This window comes from Meriones unguiculatus, chromosome 17 (assembly GCF_030254825.1).
Source record: "Meriones unguiculatus strain TT.TT164.6M chromosome 17, Bangor_MerUng_6.1, whole genome shotgun sequence".
Classification (NCBI taxonomy): domain Eukaryota; kingdom Metazoa; phylum Chordata; class Mammalia; order Rodentia; family Muridae; genus Meriones; species Meriones unguiculatus.
In genome coordinates, this window is record NC_083364.1 from 39,416,704 (window position 1) to 39,437,805 (window position 21,102).

General features: G+C 37.9%; 1 protein-coding gene across 3 annotated transcripts in view; it reads left to right on the plus strand.

The window, feature by feature from the left end:
* The window catches only part of Kpna1 (karyopherin subunit alpha 1), a 63,820-nt gene that overhangs the window by 27,870 nt on the left and 14,848 nt on the right, over positions 1–21,102 (plus strand). For 2 of the 3 annotated variants that reach the window (XM_021634623.2, XM_021634625.2), the window contains 7 exons: positions 1,823–1,922; positions 5,460–5,554; positions 12,084–12,215; positions 13,017–13,105; positions 13,416–13,515; positions 14,425–14,588; positions 16,242–16,320. In XM_021634623.2, coding sequence (XP_021490298.1) covers positions 1,823–1,922; positions 5,460–5,554; positions 12,084–12,215; positions 13,017–13,105; positions 13,416–13,515; positions 14,425–14,588; positions 16,242–16,320 — 759 coding nt within the window. Of the gene's footprint in view, positions 1–1,822; positions 1,923–5,459; positions 5,555–8,382; positions 8,496–12,083; positions 12,216–13,016; positions 13,106–13,415; positions 13,516–14,424; positions 14,589–16,241; positions 16,321–21,102 lie in introns of those variants that run through there. The other variant, XM_060370330.1, reaches the window with a different exon arrangement.

The following is a 21,102-nucleotide window of genomic DNA, read 5'->3' on the forward strand; positions in this document are numbered from 1 at the left end:
CAGGGACTCACTGTGTAATAGCTAGTGTTAAATTCTCTACCGCCCTGCCTTAGCCTTTTCTGTGCTGGTTAGGCATGTGCTGTCATCACACGTGGCTCTCTAATGAGAAATTTTCAACTGTTAGAGCTTGTTTATGAGCCAGATAGTATTTCTAAAACTCAGGCAGATTTCTTTATAATTCATCTTACTGACTATAACATTTCTTAAAGTTTGTTTCATTGTAATGAATGTCTTAAGAGAGTTAACTGCTGATACTGAGCATAGATTCTGAAACAGAGTCCCAATAAAACAAGAACATGGGAGGAAACAGAAAAATTTAAGACAAACAGTAGGGATTTATGGACTCAGTTTTTAAATTTGGCAATGGTTAGAATCTGTGGTTTCTGCAAGACCACCACCACCCACCAGCACCTCCTTTACTAAGCGTTAGTTTAACATCTCTTATGTGTCAGCCATCAGTTGTAGTGATTCATGTGTATAGAAATACTTAACGCTACCCCATTATTATGCACAATTTTATGCCTCTATAAATCTGTTGGAAAAAGTAAACATAAAAGACAGGTTGTTGACTTTAAGTAGATTATAGTATTAGCAAATAGCCAAGAAAAATATCTACTAGTGATATGAGTTTGGTATGTGATTTAACAGCCTGGGGCTGTGGCATGTCTCAGATAGTAGAGTGCTTGCCTAGTGTGTATAAAGCTTTGTGTTTAATCCTTAACCCCTTGTAAACTGGGTCAGGTGGCCATGCCTGTAAGTTCAGTCCTTAGGAATTGGAGGCAAGATCAGAAGTTCAGGATTGCCCCTGGCTACACAGAGTTTGAGACCTAAGATACATGATACCTGGTCTCAAAAATAAAAAAGGATAGAAAAATGATGCAACAGAAATACAGAACAGTTGCTTTAGATTTAGAGGTCATGAAAAAGATCTTTAAAATTTTGTATTTTATTTTATGCACCCGGGTGTTTTGTCTGCATGTATGTCTGCACACCACTTGGGTTTCTAGTGACCAGGGAGGTCAGAAGAAGGGTCCCCTAGAACTTGAGGAACAAGTGGCTGTGAGCTGCTTTGTGAGTACAGGCGCTTGAACCTGGGTCCTCAGGAAGAGTAGCAAGTGCTCTTAACTGCTGAGCCGTATCTCTAGTCCAGCCTTTAAAATTTCTAGTATTTAGTTTTGATAACAATAATAGCCAAACATATGCTGAGCTAGGTTAAGAATGATAATATGCCTATTTTTAAAAATTTATTATTATTTTTATTTTATGTACACTGGTGTTTTGCCTGCATGTGTGTGTGAGGGCATCAGATTCGCTGGAACAGGAGTTACAGACAGTTGTGAGCTGCCATGTGGTTACTGGGAATTGAACCCTGGTCCTCTGGAAGTGCAGCCACTGCTTTTAACCGCTGAGCCATCTCAACAGCCCCCTAGTATGCCTATTTTACCATTTACTATGTAAACAGCTTTCTTACTGTCAAGAGCTTTTTAATTTTTTTATGTTTTTTATTTTTTTGAGACAGAGTTTCTCTGTTTAGTCCTAGCTATCCTGGAGCTCGCTCAGTGGACTAGGCTGGCCTTGAACTTGGAAATCTGCCTCTGCCTCCTGAGTGCTGGGATTACAGGTCTGTGCTACCACTGCCTGGCTATCATGAGCTTCTTGATAATAGTCTGACATTAGTATGCTTTTACACAGTTTTGCATTAAAGATTTTTATGTACTTGAATAACTTGGAAATATGTGATTAATTTGATACCATTTTATGTTGTTTTTCCATTGAACTAAGGTTAATATTGTGTTAAATTTGCTCTTTCTTTGTGATCCAGGGTGGAGTCATTACATCTGACATGATTGAAATGATATTCTCAAATAGCCCAGAGCAGCAGCTTTCTGCAACACAGAAATTCAGGAAACTACTTTCAAAAGGCAAGTCAGTCTTCAGTACATTTCATCTGTATGTAAGCAGGAATAGATTACATAGAGATGATCTCTTTTTGTACAGCTCCAGGTAATTTCTTTTGGAGTGTGTTTTATGATTAAAAAATTTCCTTAGTTATTTATGGAATCTTATCAGAAAGAAACATTACTTTCCTTTGAGAACTGTCATGTAAAAGACTTTTAAGTAAGTAATAATCAATAGCTTATGCTGACTAAAATTGAAAAGCTCCACTCTTTATAAATTACTTGAATGGTAATTAATGATTTTAATAGTAGCAGTTTACCATTTAAAGTTAAATATAGATTTATTGTAGAATAGGATAATTCCTTTTTTTGTGTAATTAGTATGAACTGGTGTATAGTACTTATTATTTTGGGCAGGTAAAAATAATTTGGAACAGTATTAAAATACTGTTAGTAAGTAGTGAAACACACAGTAGCAAATTAAACTTATCACCATAACATACATATAAGAAGTGGTATTTAGGGCTAGAGAGGTGGTTCAGTGGTTAGGAGCATAGGCTGCTCTTCCAAAGGATCTGGGTTCAATTCCTAGCACCCACATGGTGGCTCAGGCCTGTCTGTAACTCTAGTTCCAGGGGATCTGGCATTCTCACATAGGCATACATGCCAGCAAACATCGAAAAAAGTATTTTGTATGACAGTTTGGTAAAATTTTATGTCATGTCCATTTTTAGTGTGGTTTTTCCATAAAAAGGCATTTAATGATCACTGCCCTTTCCTACATGTATTCTGGTTTGTGAGCTTCCTTCTTAAAAGTGTGATAACTATTGCTCTAGATATGTTTATTTCTGTAATTGGTGGTGAGAAATTTGCTTCCTTGTCCTGAGAAGACTATCCATTTCAATGAAGGCTTAAGAAAACAGTAGTGGTTATGGCGTAGCTAATGTATCTGAATTTTTAGCAAAGAAAACTTTTCTTCATGAACTGTGCTTTGGAATGTTCTAGATTTTTGTTGTTGTTGTTGTTTTCACAAAACTTCTTGGCCAAAAGCAACTTTTTTTATTGCTGTAATAAAACTTAGAGAAGGAAGAGTTTATTTGGGTCTTATAGTTCCAGATGGTTAGAGTCTGTGATAGTGAAGGAAGGTAGTGTTCAGCAGACTAGAGCAGCAGCTGAGAGCTCACACCTCAAATCGTAAAGAGCAAGCAGAGAGCACAAGGCGTGAGTGTTTTGAAACCTCAAAACCCGTCTCCAGTGACATGCATACTTTTTTCAGCAAAGCCACACCTCCTAATCATTTTCAAATAGTCATCAGCTGGGAACTAAGTGTTCCGATGTGCAAGACTTAATAGGGAATAAGTCACCACAGCTTCTTCCATCGGAGAGGGAAGAAGGAATTGAAGGCAGGCCTGTCTGCTATTCCATGTCAAAGAACACAGTTCATGCCAAAAAAAAAAAAAATAGTGTGGCAGATGCTATAGGGATCCTGCTTACTGGCCAGCTTGTCTTCCCACACTGTTCAAGACCACCTTCCTGGAGAATGGTGCTGCATGTGCTGTGCGCATGGCCCTCCTACATCAATTAACAATCAAGATGATCTCCTACAGGCCAATCTGATATAGGCAGTGTTTCAGTTGAAATTCTCTTACCAGATAATTCTAGGTTCTGTCAAGTTGACAGTTAAATCTAATCAGGACAATTAACACATGGATTCTTCTTTTATATTTTATATAAAATAATTTATATATATATATGTTATATAAATTAAAAAAATATATGTTAATACCCTTAAAAAATGTAGTGGCTAGGCTAGGCCATCAAGCTGATAAAAATGTTGTGGGCTCCAAGATGGATAAGCTGAGTTTGATCTCTGGGACCCCCATGATGTGAATCAACTCCCATAGATTATTCTCTGACCTCCACATATGTACCATACCACATGGGTCCACACACAGAGAGATAAGCAGAAATAAATTAGTAAATTTAAAATATATACTAAAAATATACAGCTGTTAAGATGGTTGTGTATTTTCCTGCCACTCTGGGAGGCTGAGGCAGGAATCTCAGAATTTAGGGCTAGCTTGGGTAACATAGTAAGACCACATCTTAAAATATAAACAAAATCAGTTGTTCTGACCTTAGAATGTGACTTAATAGTAGACTGATTGCCTGTGGTGCACAAGACCTGTACTAACAAACATACAAAAGGTTGTTTTTGTTTTATTCTTCCTGATTTATTGTCATTTTTTGTTTTTTATAGTGTTTTTATAATTAAGAATATTAACTAGTATATCTTTATTGATACCAAGTTTGTTATATTTGAGTGATTGATAAAAATGTTGAGCCAAGCAGAAGACTTGTTACTAGAGTTTCTTCCTTCCAAATCAACAGAAAAACAATGAAATCTTTCATCAGAACAAAAACATAAGGCCTTAATGTAGCACACAGGCTGTCTTTAACTTGCTATGAGGATACCCTGAACTCAGATCTGTCTCTAGAGTGCTGGGATTATCAGTGTGGACCAGGCCTAGTTTACCTTTTACAGTAGGTTGTTTCCCTGGCTAAAGATCTCCCTAGGGAGCACTGTTCTGATTACATTTTTCTGGCATTACCACATACACACAAGAAAAACAAAATCTCTGTTGAACTTATTGGTCTGGTTATCTGATATTTCTTATCTGTTCACCCAAAAAGTGTTTATTAAATGACAACTTATACTCATTCTCATAAATCAAAGTGAGATTACTTTGGCAAATAAGTGTTAAATGAGTTCTTGCTGCCACTTTCTTGTTAGGGCTAATATGAACTCCTGTAAGTGCACTGTGAATCTTGTTATCCAGGTTCTCTGGACAAGTATAATAAAAACATAGATTGAAGCCTCCTGCACTGCAAAGGGCTGGAGGAAAGTATATCAGAATGCTGCTAGTAGTTGTTGTAGTTAGATAGTGGTAGTTATCCTTGGATTTCCCCTGCTTTCTGAGTTTCCTAAAATAGCAGAGCAAAGGTTCTCCACCTTTGGGTTGCAAATGACCCTTTCATGGAGGTCACGTATCAGATATTGTGTATTGGATATTTACATTATGATTTATAGCAGTAGGAACAGTTATGAAATAGCAATGAATTAATTTTATGATTGGGGTCACCACAACATGAAGAAGTGTATTAAAGGGTCATAGCATTAGGAAGCTTGAAACTACTGCAGTAGAGGGTTAATTTGAAGAATTTTTTGGGCCTGGTGATGTGTCTCATTGATTACAATTATTTGCTTATTTAGCACATAAGGTCCAGTGCTGAGGGTGCACACATGAACAGTTTCCCTGCACTGCAAAAACAAAACAAAGATTTCTGCCCTTCCTTTGTTCTAAGGATTAAAGTTTATATTTTGTGATATGTCTGATGCTGCATGACTGTCAGAGTGACCAAATTCAATTTTAACCTTTGTTTTGGGATATATTTCTAATATGAAAGCTGGTCAATGAATGAAGAGAGAGGTATTGTGACTAATTTTGATCTATAAGGTCATTATATTGAGATATCTTATTTTATTTTATGGGGAAACAGAGCCTAATCCTCCTATTGATGAAGTCATCAACACACCAGGAGTAGTGGCCAGGTTTGTGGAGTTCCTCAAACGAAAAGAAAATTGTACACTGCAGGTGCGAATATTTTCATTTATTTCCTTAGAATGTTGTTTTTAAAAACTTTTTGTCCATGAGTTACTTATTTTAATCTATATGAAGGCTTGTATGTTTATAATGGTATTTATTGTTGGTAACTACCTTAATAAACTGCTTATATAGGTTTGTTAATATGTAGGTCCTGATTAATACTCACTAGAATTTGTATCTTATTTGAATTTTTAGCAGTAAGAGTCGTCATAGCAGGGCCCTATGCAAGCTGTGTAAAGATTTGAGACAGAGAGACAAAGACACACTACTTGTCCTTCTCAAGTATAACATAGACTGTGTATAACATGGACTGGCCCAGACACAGTCATCAGATGTGGTCTTACTACCCTCTCCTACACCTAAAGAACTGACAAACTTTGCCATGAAAACTGTGTGCTTTAAGTTTGATTTTCTAATAATGCTCTATACAGAGTTTACCACCTTAGGATTGAGTAATTTTTACAGCAAAAGGAGCCAACTGTCCAACTCACAGTCTTTGAGTATCTAGAATTCTAAAAATACTACTTTTTTCCTGGGTAAAGTTAACTTTTGCAATTATTTTGGTTATTCAGTAGCTACACATTCTTGGTGTAGCAGATTCCTTTAATATCTGAATTATTGACAAATACGTATAATCCCTAAGTTCTCACCGAAGTATTATATGTAATCGGCAGCTATAAAATTTGCTTAAGTCGCAAGTAGATCTCAAGACGGGAGAAATACTTGCCATTAAAAAGGCTAATTCCTACCTCCTTTGTCTACTCTTGACTGAGGCACCTCATACATACATGGCAGTCCTTGTCCCAGACGCCTTATTGGTTAGGCCATTGCGGATGACTTGTGAGTCTTAGTGCTTTGTCTTGATACTCTCTCTTTCTTTCTCCATCTTTCTCGTCATTTTACATCTTTATTGCAGTGATGAATTTCTTCCAGAGGAGAAGGAAAAAAATCCAGAAAAGGTAGAGTACTTCTCTGTCCCATCAGTTTCTTTTCTCCAGTTTGACTTTTGCCAATCCCTGTGTTTATTTGAATTAAGATTCTGTTTTGCTTGCTGCCTCCTGTATTATAATTCTGGTCTCCATTTAAGCCCAGAATTGTCAGACAGTTGAAAAATCAGGTTTACCCTGAGAGCAAGGGAAGAGAGATTTTTTTTTTTCCTCAGAAAAAAGGAAATCCAGACAACCAACACTGCAGAGAACAGAGTCTGAGCCCCTATGTAGCCTGCCAACAGAACCATTGGGATCAAAGGAGGAGATTTACTGCAGTTTATCATTTGAAATGGTTTTTAGGAAAAGGGAGGTAGGGAGGATGGCCATTTTGTTAATTATGAAAATGTTGTTCTCCAGTCTCTGGGAATGAGTGTAGTTGAACAGTACTGATTGTACCCTCAGATCAGGCAGTTTTTATTAGGTGCTTACAGAAGTCTACTTATGCACTAAAGAAATAGGCAGACTCTTCCAGACTTAAAATGAAAATCCTTGAGAAACAAAGCTCCCTGTCTACATTCTCCTGTACTCTATAAGCAGTATAGTGTGTTTATATATACTACCCTTACCTGGCTGAGACATAAATTCTGAATCATTTTGTGATTCATAATCTGTTAGAACTTAGGTGAAAGTCTTCAAAAACTCTTGATTTGCTTTTACCTAAATTTTTAGATTCCACCCTTATCCAGACTAGTAATCAGGATGAAAGACTGAAAAGTGATTTCTCTGAAGTGACTACTTCATGAACTTTGGCCATACCATCTAAGACTGAGAAGTAGCTGGTCTAGTGTTTGAGGTTGTTGTCTCCAGCTTTCCTTCTGTATATTAAGCACAGCATGGCATTCCCTCTCTCTAGTGTGAGTATTGGTTAAAATCCATCACCTCCAAAGCAGTAAGAGCAAATATACTCAGGGAGACATAATTGCTCTGCCATGGCTTCAAATAAGTAGATGTGTTCTGGAGAGCCTGGCTTGGGGAGAGCACTGCATAGAAGAAGTCATATTTATACCTGCCTGCTTTATGAAGATGTGAGTAGTGTGACTTTGAATGAGGTTTTTGCCATTTCTGTCTCAGAAAGAGACTGGTAGGACATGGCGCAAAGGAAATTGAATGGCTCAGTTAAATACAAATCCCAGTGCTAAGTTTAATTTATTCATCCTATAGCTAAAGAACTGAGTTTTAGTCACCTTCATTTTGTCTACTCAAACCAATGGAGTATCTCACATAAGGAAATTGAAAATGCCTCTGTTGGGGCATCACTACCCAAATACTTACCCTCTTGCCATTCAGACTGGAGGTGAATATGGGTAGAATCTATTGATTTTGGAATTAAGCAGTTCCTTGGCTTAAGAATGTGGTCAAGCTTAACAATAGTGGCTACTTCTAGCCTTTGTCATGAGACTGGTCGGCTCTCTGACATGTCTGTGGGCCCACTTGTTTGAGTTCAGGCCCAGCATCTTTATAATACTATCTTCTGCAGTGCTGAGACACTGTATTGCCAAGCCTTTTATAATATAAGTTTATAAAAAATATCTAGACATAATAAATTGCTTCCTGCATATAAACATTGGATGGCACTCCTCCGAAAGTTTTAAGTTTGAACAAAGTTGGCTTAGTTTTTCCCCTTTCTTGGCTTTCTTGTCCCCTGTGGAAGTTTAGTATGATAAACTGCAGTAAGGGTCATCCTCTTGCCCCTCCCATCTGCACTGATCTTTGCCTTTCCTGGAGGATTGCTCAGATAGCTCAGGTGCTCTTCTCTGCAGTTTGATAATCTGGGTTTATTTTTCTGATGTGAGCCTTTCTTTTCACTTGCTCTCCAGGTGAGCCTGGTATTTGCTAGGAACCGGAGTGGAACCGGCAAAGTGGCCAGCAACAGAGTCCTGATCCAAATGGAGAAAGGGAGCCAGGCGTACCTCAACCTGGAGTGGGAAACTTGATAGGAGGTCAGAAGTACTTCAGCTTTGGATTCTCATTTTCCTTATTAAAGGGACTGAGCACCAGAACGTAGAGGCTCAGAAAAAGGACAGAGAGAAAACTTCAAACCTGAAGAACACAGATTGCAGCTGTAGCAATCAGTCCTTATTCAGCAAGTTTTCTGATCAAAACAACAGTGGGATAATAGTAATTTATAAGCAGCTATAGCTACACAATAGATTATTTCCTGAGTTCTTGGATTGCTGAGAATATATTAGTATAGGACAACGTGGAGAACGCTGAGGTTGTAATGATTTGTTGCTTTTGGTGAGAGAATTTTTTAGATACTCCTTCTACCTTTTGGGTTATTGTTCTCTTGAGTTACACGATTACTTAAGTTACTGTTTAATGACTTAAGTCATTGCTTCTTTCTATCATATATTTATGTATTTTTTAATCATCATTAGATCTGAGCTTTCCTGTTTTACAATCTCTTCCTGGTTGCACTCTAATCTAGCACTCAAGGCTGAAATATTAAAAACAAAGCTTCATATTCTAGCGAAATGAAGTTTGTAGTACAGACTATGAGAAAAGGACATCTAGGTAGCTGACATCCAAGTTTTTAAAAAATATACCTACATGTTAAACACATTTGATAGTGTCTGACATTGGCAGACTTACATTCCTGAAGTGAGTTTTGTCTTTTTCATTTCCTCCCTCCTACACACACATGGCTATACCTCATCATAAGGTGAAAACACTAAAGGAATAAATACCGAAACTACCTTTTAGTTTCTGTTCTGGAATCTTTGCATTTAAAGATGACCATCATTATGATTATGTACTGAATATAAGCGTAACTATGCCACATTAGCTTTTCCAAAAGCGTATCTAATACTTATCATCCATGTTCAACTGTTGCTCACCTTTTCATTTTTCTAATCATTATCACAGTTCTGCTTTCCTGTTTTATTCATCTTAGTAGGTTTTTGATTCTCTCATTTTCTCAGAAACCTTTGATGTTCAATAAGCCAGCAGTATGAACCGTGGCAACAGTTAATATTTGAATTGATGTTTTCTGATAACTTTTTAGTAAGTTCTTTATGTTATCAGGGTATTAGTGTGATTTTCATCAAAACCTGAGTGCAATGCTTTTTCTCTTGGATATTTAGTATGCAGGTGTGACTTATTCTTTACAACTTCTTTTGACTTTAGTAATTGGTAATTATTTTTTGAACTGTGAGCCTTCCTTCTAGTAGGACAGTCTGCTGCCTTCTTACATCATCTGACTTGTGTTTTAACCAATTTTTTTTGTTTTGTTTTTTGAGACAGGGTTTCTCTGTGTAGCCATGGCTATCCTGGAACTTGCTCTGTAGGCTAGACCAGGATGGCCTGGAACACTCCTGCCTCTGCTTCCCGAACACTGGGATTAAAGACGTGTGCCACCGCTGCTCAGCCTAACTTAAGTAGTTTAAAGTAAACTACATTTTAGGCAGCCCCTCCTCTCTGGTATACAGATTAAAGTGGTGTGCTGTTTGAAATTTCTTTCCCTAGGTGGTAGAACTAAAAGTGACTGAAATAGTCCTATGTATATGTTGCAGAGAAATGGAAAATAGTTTGAACATTTCTCACATTAATATTTTAACTAGAGATAAATGTATGAAGTGCTCCTCTCACCCCCATGATATTTTGGGTTTAATTTTTTTATTTCCCTCCAAGTCTTTATTGATGTAGTTACACCCATGTGAGTTTTACAGCATTAGCCACATGTTTTGGCTTACAGAAGTATCTTTGTCCTTTCGTTCTGATGACATTTTTTCAACTGTAGACCAAATTGTAGATGAGGGCCCCTTCACAGATAGCATCACTCTTAAAAAATAAGCAAACCAGTGAACCCTCAAGGGTTTGGAAAGAGCTACATAGGTTTATCTTACTTTCATCTTCTTGTTTCTTCTGCTGTAAGTTTACCATCAGTCACATGGATTTGTTCTGCCACATTCAGTGATTGATGGCTTGTCTTTATGACAGTTACCTTTTAATTGATATAAAAGCTGAGAGAGTAACCACAAGTATGTTTTTTATGACATATATCTGATCTCTCATTCAAAATTGTACCTCTAAACAGAAATGTGCCATTCCCCCCCCCCCCACTGCATACACTACTCATTAAAAGACAGAAACTGGTGTAAAGAATTAACCTTAACCTAAAAATCAGGGAGTATAGGAATATAAACTTTCACTCTTGAATTTTAATTTCCAAATTTCTTAAGCTAAAGAGAAAATTGGGGATCTCCAAAATTGGTAATATGGTATAGGGTTTTTGTTGTTGTTGTTGGCCATAACTTTGTATTTTCTGCTTACCAATGCTGCAATATTAGATCAACCCAGGTAAAGTTTTGTTACTCAGTTTTACCTTTGCCACCACCTCTATAGTCTTTTTCTCTTCCTGATTGTCCCTTATCTCTATTAAGAAACTTATCCTGGGGCTGGAAAGATGGCTCAGTGGTTAAGAGCACTGGCTGCTCTTCCAGAGGACCTGGGTGCAATTCCAGCACCCACACGGTGGCTCAATAACTCTAGTGCCAGAGAACCTGGCACCCTCATACAGACATACGTGCAGGCAAAACATCAGTGGACATAAAAATAGATAAATATTTTAAAAAGAAAGACACTTATCTTTGCCTGGACATGGTGGCAGTTGTCTTTAATCCCAGCACTCAGGAGGCAGAGGCAAGCAGATCTCTATGATTTCAAGGCCAGTGTAGTCTACACAGAGCTCCAGGCCAGTAAGGGCAACATAGTGAGACTCTTACCTCCAAGGGGCCAGTTTATTTTAAAGGAAAAAGAAAATAATCTTTGTACTTGGGTTGAAGCCCTCTCATCTACTAAATATGCTCTGAAGCAGACATTGCTATTGATTACATGCCCACTAAGTTTGTTTTCCTTCTGTAATGATTACTTAGAAGATGTCTTGCCCCTTTCAATTGTAATTACATAAAGTACATTTTATACTAATGTTCTCTTTTCATTTTACTGTCTCCATCCCCTAGAAATATATTTGTTCACTAGATTGTAGGAACGGTACCACAGTGCAAGGCCCAAAGGAACATAGGCTGTTTACTAGAGTTGTTTTTTTTTTTTTTTAACCATTTCTCAGTCATCTAGGCCTATCCATGTAAGCAATAAGTATTGAAGATTTCTTGTGACTCTGTCTAGAAATTATCTGTACAATACAATATCTGTATTGATGTATTTATTCCTTTTTAAACCTTTAATTAATGAAATGTATGTTAACTATATTGAAATACATTCTTTGTCATGTTGTTCCTTTCATTACAATTTTTAGAAATCATTCCATATCAACTTAATGAAATACATTTTTTTTTCTCCTATAGTTTCATGGTAACTCTACTTTGGTCTGAAATTGTAGATACCTTGAATGTTCCTTTGTAGACTGAGGGATTCTGGAAATGATTTTAAAATTTATATGCTAATAACGAACCCTGACTGATCCCAAAATCTTTTTTTTTTTTTTAATGTACAAAACATTGTGTTGCTCTAAGTAAACAACCTTCTAAATTTTAATAAGATAATGAAACTTACTTTTGTCTTTGTAGTTTGAATCAGCTTGGGTCCTTACAAATATTGCTTCAGGAAATTCTCTTCAGACCCGCATTGTAATTCAGGCAGGAGCAGTGCCTATTTTCATCGAGTTGCTTAGCTCAGAGTTTGAAGATGTCCAGGAGCAGGTAAGATTTGAGCAGTCACATAGAGAGCATAGATTCTCACTGTCATACCCAGCTTGGCTTTGATTACTTGTTCACAGTGACTCATAGCTTGTTAAAATAGGAAAAATCGTCTTCTGAGTATTTTCCTTCAAACCATAGAATTCTTGCAGCTTTTAGCTATCTTTTTTCATTAAAGTCATGGACATAATAATTATAAAAATAAATAATATGCCATGTACATGTATGAAGCCACTGTCATGAAATTTCGTTCACCATCTTCACAAGTTGAATAAACATGTCTATGTTGTTTTTTTTTCAGTTATCTGCTTACAGTTTTCTGTTATAAGTAATCCTAAGTATCTTTTTAATCCACCAAGCCATTTAAATTCCTGTTCTGTACAAAGGACCAATATTACTTACAAATGAGGACAGTATTCTTTAAAAATAATTGGCTCCAGACTGGGGGTATAAGCTCCATAAGGGAGCTATTTAGCCAGCCTGTGTGAGAGGTTCCAAGTTCGATTTCCAGCATTGGAAAAACAGTTCTCTGTTACTAGTAAAGTGTTTATTTACTTTATTTGAATAACTTAACATTTTCTTTTGCTTATTCTACATAGTTACATATTTTGTAACTCTGATCCTGTAGCTGGTTTGACTCTCTGATGAGTGATTTTAAGAAAGTTAATAGTAGTCTTTATATAAAAATATTGATGAATTATTATATGATTTTATAAAGTGTTACTGCAGTATGCTGGCATTTCTTTGAAAGAATTATAAGGGAATAAAAGTATTCAACTTTATTAATGAGTAATTCTTTTACAGGCAGTCTGGGCTCTTGGCAACATTGCAGGAGATAGTACCATGTGCAGGGACTATGTCTTAGACTGCAATATCCTTCCCCCTCTTCTGCAGTAAGTTTCTTTTTTTTGAATAATGTTATATGAGAAGTGTTATATTTTGGGAAGTCATTATGGATTTTCTAGTGTTAATTTTGACTTCAGGTATCTTCTTATTAAATTGTTATGGTGATACCCCTTACTGAAATTCTGTAATAGCACAATAGAATTCATGAAGTTCAACCTTAAAGAGAATAATGTACGAAAAGAATTAATGAATCTTTATTGTTTATAGTTCTGGAGAAAAGTTAAAGACATCATTTATCAGTAGTATTTAGAGAATTAGTATCTTTTATAATTTACCTGGGAACCATTTTACTTGTAGGCTATTTTCAAAGCAAAACCGCTTGACTATGACCCGGAATGCAGTATGGGCTCTGTCTAATCTCTGTAGAGGGAAGAGTCCACCTCCAGAATTTGCTAAGGTAAACACTGTGCTTTGGGGAAACTATTAGAAAAAAATGCTCTTAAATATTAATGTTTACAGAAAGTTTTATTTTAAATTTTTTGTTTGTTTTTTCAAGACAGGGTTTCTCTGTATAGCTTTGGCTGTCTTGGAACTCAGTCTATAGGCCAGGCTGGCCTTGAACTCATAGAGGTGTGCTTGCCTCTACTTTCCAAGTGCTGGGATTAAAAGTGAATCACCAGCACATGGCTAAGATAATTTCTGATAAAATTAGAGTGTTAGAAAATGTATTGATTTGCCAGGTGTGGTGATGCAAGCCTGTAATCCCAGCACTTGGAGCCAGAGGCAGGTGGATCTCTGTGAGCTTGAGGCCGGCCTTGTCTGCAAAGCTGAGTCCAGGACAACCAGGGCTGTTACCCAGGAACCCTGTCTCAAAACAAAAACAAAAAAACAAAAAACAAAACAAACACCAAAAAGAAAAATAAAAAAAGAAAATGTTTGTATAGAAACTACTTTTGGTAGTTTGTTTTTGTTTTAAAGTAATTTCTCAATACCAGTATGAAGCTCTCTATTACTTTTAGAGCTGTAACAATTTTTATTGATAACAAAGTTCTGCAACAGAATTTTCCGGCTATAGTATTTGTGAAAGTTCTTTTACCTTCTTTTCTGTAAGTGTACTGTAACAAAGGATTCTAATTTAAGGATAAAAAACATAAAATTTTTCTTCCTGAAATCATTTTCCTTGTGTTCTAACTACCTCAGCTCAGTAAACTTAATAATCACTGATCACATTGCCAGAGATAGTCCATAACCAAAAGTGTAAACCACCCCACAGTGCACCAAATGTCTGACTGATAGGCTTCTTGAGAATCTTAGTCTCACTTTGCATTTGTTTCTGTTGAAGTTGTAACCGTCCTTTCTTTTCTAGGTTTCTCCCTGTCTGAATGTCCTTTCTTGGTTGCTGTTTGTCAGTGACACGGATGTGCTGGCTGATGCTTGCTGGGCCCTGTCATACCTGTCAGATGGACCCAATGATAAAATCCAAGCAGTCATCGATGCAGGAGTATGTAGGAGACTTGTGGAGCTTCTAATGTAAGAGGAGTTTTAAGAAAGTTTGTCTGATGTCCTTCATGTTGTTTTTCTTAATGCTGCTACGATGGATCGCACCAAAATGACTTAGAAGAGGAAAGGTTTATTTGACTTTCACTTCCAGGTCACAGTCTGTCACTGAGGGAATCCAGGGCAGGAACTGGAACTGGATGAGTGCTGCTTACTGGCTTGCTCTCTCTCTATCTTGCTGCCCAGCTTCTGCTCGGCCAGCTTATCACTAGGATTGCTGTTGCTCACAGTAGACTGGGCCCTTGCCTTCTCATGTCAGTCATCAGCCAAGACAGCCTCTCACAGACAGGACCACAGTGCAATATGAAATGGGCAGTCCTTCCTCAGGTGACTATAGGCTGGTCAGTTTAACAGCTGTTACTGACTAGTACACTCTACTATATTTTCCATATTTCTAGTACTTTGGTACTAGTTGATAATATATTTTCCTGATAATTATACATTGGCCAAATATCTCATGTTTATATTGATGTTATTTTTGGTTTGCTTTTTGAGACTTGATGAAGAATGTATTATTCCTCTGCCTTTATGAGTCCTTTAGCAGAATTATTTGGAAATCTTTTGCTGTATAATTCTATCTCTGTTATTCCCCCTCCCCTCGCTCCTTCCGCCACTGGAAGGCCTAAGGTCAGGTACTAGAAATCAAAGGGATATTGCTATGACAAATGGCCATTTCTTACTTTCTCAAACAAAAACCAAAACTTGAATCAGACCTTTAATCGTATTTTTGTAGTGCTATTGGTGATAGCCTGAGAGATTTACTTATGGCATAAATAATATTTGAGTATATTAATCAAGTCTTTAGCTAATGAATCAACAATATGATGGTGAAATGGTACAGTTATAAGCAACATGAAAGTAATTGATGTACAAAACAATTGTACAGATAGTGTGTCAAACATGATGTGAAATTGGTAAATAACGTTACTGGGATTATAGCTGATCACAGACTGGTTACAGACCAGAAATGTAGTATAGTTACAAGTTAAAGGAGCATGGTGCTACTAGGATCCCAAGAATTAAAAATCTGGGAAGTAAACATTTATGTCTTTTAGTTACTGTGTTTTCTACATGCTTCATTTTAGTCATTAGATTTTAAATGTGAAGCAAGAGAAATAGAGTCTTAGAGGAAAGTTACCATGGTTTTGCTTTATTGACCTTGAAATCTGTACGTAATGTCTGTCTTCATATACATACAGCAGGCTTTGTGGAAAGCTTTTTGACCATTAAGGCAGCCTTGTAGGAAACAGAAAAGTATTTGAGATGTGAATCTCATTTTGGTATTGAAGTTAGCTGAACTGTTGCTCTATCAGTTTCAGAATATGATGCCTCCCAGGCATCTCAGCAGCTCCAGGAGACCAGTCAGGAGGTGAGGGTCACTGTAGCAAAGAATAAGAGACAAGTGTGGAATTCAGTGCTGACGTACCTGGGGCAGATACTAGGAAAGAATTTACTTTCATTCTAGGTAATGGTCAATTCTGCCACCTAAATAGCCACAATCATAAAGTACTTTTCTGCTTTAAAATTGAATCACATCTTTCTTATTTTGGATTTTATCCCCTAAGATTTTGGGTAGAATTGTTGTGTCTCTAACATTTCTTTTTTCTTTTTTTTTAATGGTTGCAGGCATAATGATTATAAAGTAGTTTCTCCTGCTTTGCGGGCTGTGGGAAACATTGTCACAGGAGATGATATTCAGACACAGGTATGAACAATTGCTAAAGTTTCTTTAAAAGCAGTCCATTAACTCCATAAGCACAGTTCTGTTATATCAAATTCTATATTGTTAAGCATCTTAACGGACACTGTTTTGCTCATATTTGCTATTGTCAGTATCTCTTTGTTGTCCTATGACTTGTAGCAATTACAGGTTCCCTTATGAAATAACTTTTTCCTAAGTCAGTTTTCTCTCTGCTTGTATTTTAGTGGGTCTTAGGAGCAAAATGGTCTTTCTAGTAGTATACTTTCCGGTAGCTTTCTCCTTTTGTATATGCTAAGTCTGTTGTAAAGAAGACTCTTCTCTCATAGTTCCAAATGTCCATTCTACTTTAATAACAAGGCACGTCATCCACAGTGAATTGTTTTAGCTATTTATTTTTCTTCCAGATGTATCTGATATATCAGTGATGTCTTAAAATTATCTTTCTTGGCTTCCATGGTAATGAATACTTTGGTTCTTTATTTTCTTTTTAGTAAGCTCCTTTTCTTGTTCTCATTTGTTTGTGGGCATGCTCTAGGGAACAGTTCTTCAACCTCAGTCTTGATTCTATAACTTCAGCCATCACCCTTATGTGCATGGACATAAGAACTGAGAGTTGGGCTTTTACTCTGTCAATCAGCCTCTACAACAATTTTCTAATCTCTAAAATGAAAGAAATTAGATTTGTTTTCTTACATGTCTTATAATTATAATGTTTTAACTTCCAGTTTGTTCTTTATATGAGGAAACTCATTTTTCCCTTTTTATTTCTGCCTTTTTATCTGCTCCTGATTTAGTTTTGTCTCAGTGTTTGGCTTTAACAGTTGCCCATGCCAGTAATGCAGGTACCAGCTGGATTCTGCTCTCATCATTCATTCTGTTTTGTTACTCTGTTTCTGCTCACCCCTTGCATTGTATAGTATAGATGTCTTAGACAAGAGAAAAAGAGAATATATATTTGATTGTATTTATATAAAATTTCTTTGGGACAACATAATAGGAAATTAATATCATTGACTATCTCCGAGGAGAACTTGGTTATTGGAGTGAGTATAGGAAAGGAGAGAAAGGAAAAGGAGTTTTTTTTTAACCTATGCTGTCTTTGTTCATTTTGAGTTCTTAAAATGCTATATGTCTGTGTATGTATGTACAAGTGCATACATGTGCCACAGCTCCTGTGTGGAGGTCAGACAACATCTTTGTGGACTTGATTTTATCCTTTCTTTAAAATGAGTTCTAGGGATCAAAATCAGGTTTCCAGGCTTATGTGGCAAATTCCTTCAGCTGCAGTGACACTTGCTGGACCATTCCTTGGACTTTTGAACCATGTTAATTTATTTACTTGGTGGTGGCATCGGGGGCGGGGGTGTTGCTGCACAGCTTTGTAGGGCGTAGATACATCTCAGTGATAAATTGCTTGCCTAGTCTATATGAAGTCCTGAGTTCAGTTTCTGGACCCACATAACCAAAAGTTTTGCTCTCTTCCCTGTTCCACCCATGCTCTTTGTTCTTGTCCTGTTTGGTCATTGAATTTTAACTGACTACTCTTAGCTCTGAGCTTTAACATAGGTTTTTGTTTGTTTGTTTTTTGTTTTTTCTTCATCCCATAGCCTTGTCCTAGCCATCACTTCTCCCATATCTATACTCTTTTTGGTAATGATTTATTTTTTGTGCTGTTTATATTAGCATCGTTTTCTTTGAAAAGCTTCATTGAACCTCAAACTCTTTAAGTTAGATGATAATCTTTTAGAAGAGCACTAATCATACTTTATTGTTACTCTATAATTTAAAGCTATATTTCCCATCACTGAAGAATGCTTTTCCTAAACAACTTAAACAGTTATTTGGTCTGGAAGTGGTGACACACAACTTTAATCCCACCAATTGGGAGGCAGAGACAGGTGGATGTCTGTGAGTTTGAGGGCAGCAAGGGCTACATAGGAAAACCCTGTCTGGGGGGGGTGGTGTTAGAGAGACAGCCAGCCAGACAGTCTATTTGGGCTTAAAGTTTCAGATAGTTTAACCTATAGTCATTCCACTCTGTATTCAAAACATGACATTCTAAGCCTTCCTTCCTCCTGTGTTAGCCCATTCTGCCTTCAATTCACAAACAGGGAGCTGAGACTGAAGAAGGATCATGAGGTTGACCTTGAATTTCAGGTCTGTCCAGTGCCTAAACCCAGGCTCTTCCTGCTAGTTCACACCCAGAATTAAGAGTGAGAAAGACTCGAGCAGAGGCCGTACTCAGGCTTAACCTAGAAGACCTCCAGGGAGATGAGATTGAGCCTCAGTTCATTACTCCTGAGTTTAGCAGGAGGTCCACTGGGATGTCTTAGATGGCTGTCTCCATTTATGAAGATAATAAGACTTGATGTTTCCTTCTCTGGGAGAGGAGCCCTAAGTTCAGTTTGTAGAGAGGCAAAATCAAGGGGTCTGTAACAAAGCAGAATGTGTGTGTGGCAGAGGACCTTTTCCATGTCATGTCTGCTGAGAAGTAGAGGGAAGAGCAGAGGGAACTTGGCACTTGCTTAAAGACACAACTTCGTGAACTGTTCCTCCAGCTAGTCCCACTTTTCAAAGTTTCTACAGCCTTCTGAGAGTGCTGCCAGCTGGAGACCGCGTGAACTCACAGAGATCCACCTCTCTCTGCCTTCCAAGTTTCTGGGATTAAAAGCATGCACCACTGCTGTCTACCTCTGTCTGAAGTTTTTCTTGTAGAGGTCTTTTACGTCTTTGTCTAATTACATTCCAAGATAGATTATAGGGGAGTTATTTTAGATGGAATATTGTTCATAATTTCTCTGAGAATAGCTTGTTGGAATAAATGAAGTGTCTTTGTTTAAGTATATTGAATTTGTAACTTGTATTTTTTTAGATCCGAGAGTGTTCTAGTAGATTCAGTAGGGTTTTTGAAGTAAAGAATTATGTGGTTGGACATGATGGAGCAAGTTCCAGGACAGCCAAGGCTACACAGAGAAACCCTGTCTCAAAAACAAAACAAAGGATTTTTTTTTTCATCTGTGAAGTTGGAAGTTGGTCTGTAGGGTTTTGTTTTTATTTGTTTTGTTTGTCGCGCGCAGCCTTTGCCGATAAGGATGACGCGGCAACAGAGGATTTGTCCAGCAGCAGTTTTATTGTGAAGCTCTTGAAAGCAGATGGAGAAGGACCCCAAACCCTGTGCGTGCTCTGCTTAAATAGCCAGCAGGGTGACTTGCTCGTCTGTGATTGGTGCTTTACACAAAACCCAATTAGCATGTGTTCTCCAATAGGGAGAACAACCAAACCTACATTAGCATAAAGTGGCGCATGCGTACATCGCAAGACAACATTTGGCAAGAAGAACCAGGAAGCAGGAAACCAGCGCCATCTTGTAATGGCGGGAACGGCTCCCGACATCTCCCCCTTAAAAATTATATTAAAATCAGCCAAAAATGATCCGTGACTACACCATGAGTTTTCCGATCAGCCTGCTGACTCAACAGCATCAGCGATCAAGGAGGTTACACAGTGTATGAGACCCTTTACGCCCTTAGCCCCGTGCAATGGGAACCCGAGCCCTGGAGGGCGCAAAGGTCTGCCAAGAACAGCTTCCTAGTGCAATGGGAACCTGTGCCCGTAAGGATTGCTTTTAGTTCTGACAGTGTCTCAACGGCTGAGCATATTTAGCCATACTTGAGGAGAGGCTCCCTGCTCTACAGCCAACATGGCTTGGACTATAGCCACATTTTTTGCTTGCTGCTGTTTTTTTAAATTGCAGAGCAACCAAAAACAGAGGAGCAGTCCTGCAACCAAGGTTACTCCAAACATTCCCACACCAACCCATCACCGGCATGGGCCGAGGGAAGGCTGACAGGATTCCCCATCGAATCTCTTGGCTCCTCAGCATCCCGTTCAGCAGCAGGATCAGGAGCAGGGTCATCGTGCTTCACCACCCGAGTCAGCCGCGCTGGAACCCAGATTGGATCTTCCCGATCCTGTGGGAAAACACAAACAGCTCCCCTGGATCTTATTAAAATAGGATCCGGTCCTTTCCACTGATTATCAAGCACATCCTTCCATTTTACCAATTCTTTCGGGTATGCATGGCTGACATGTCTGTCTGCCGCAGACTGTCCATTAGAGTCCAATTTTTAAAAAATTTAGGGTAAATAAAGTAAGGGAGATAGTTGCTTTCTGACCCATATTTATGGGCCAGAGTCCCCCTTTTTGTTTTTGCAAATACGTTTTGAGTGTGCCATGCGCACGTTCCACCACACCTTGTCCTTGTGGATTATAAGGCATCCCCGTGACAAGATGGACTTCCATTTTTGAGCAAAATTGTTGAAATGCCTTAGAAGTATAAGCAGGTCCATTATCAGTTTTTAATTGTTGTGGCTTTCCCCATGCTGCCCAAGCCTCCAGGCAATGGGTAATAACATGAGCCACCTTCTCTCCTGAAAGAGGTGAGGCATGGATAACACCAGAACAAGTATCCACGGATACATGAACATATTTCAACTTACCAAAGGTAGGAACGTGAGTAACATCCATTTGCCAAATATGTAAAGGTCTCAATCCTCTGGGATTAACGCCAATGGCAGGTGTAGGTCTAAACTCTGCGCAATTGGCGCATTTCAGCACAATATCACGAGCGTCTGCTCGTGAGATGCCAAATTTCAACCTAAGTGTTTCAGCCGGCACATGATATAACTCATGGAAGGTTGCGGCATGTTGCACAGAATTAAGCGAAAGGAATACTGCTCTAGTGGCTTTATCAGCCAAGTCATTAGCTTTTGACATTGGTCCAGG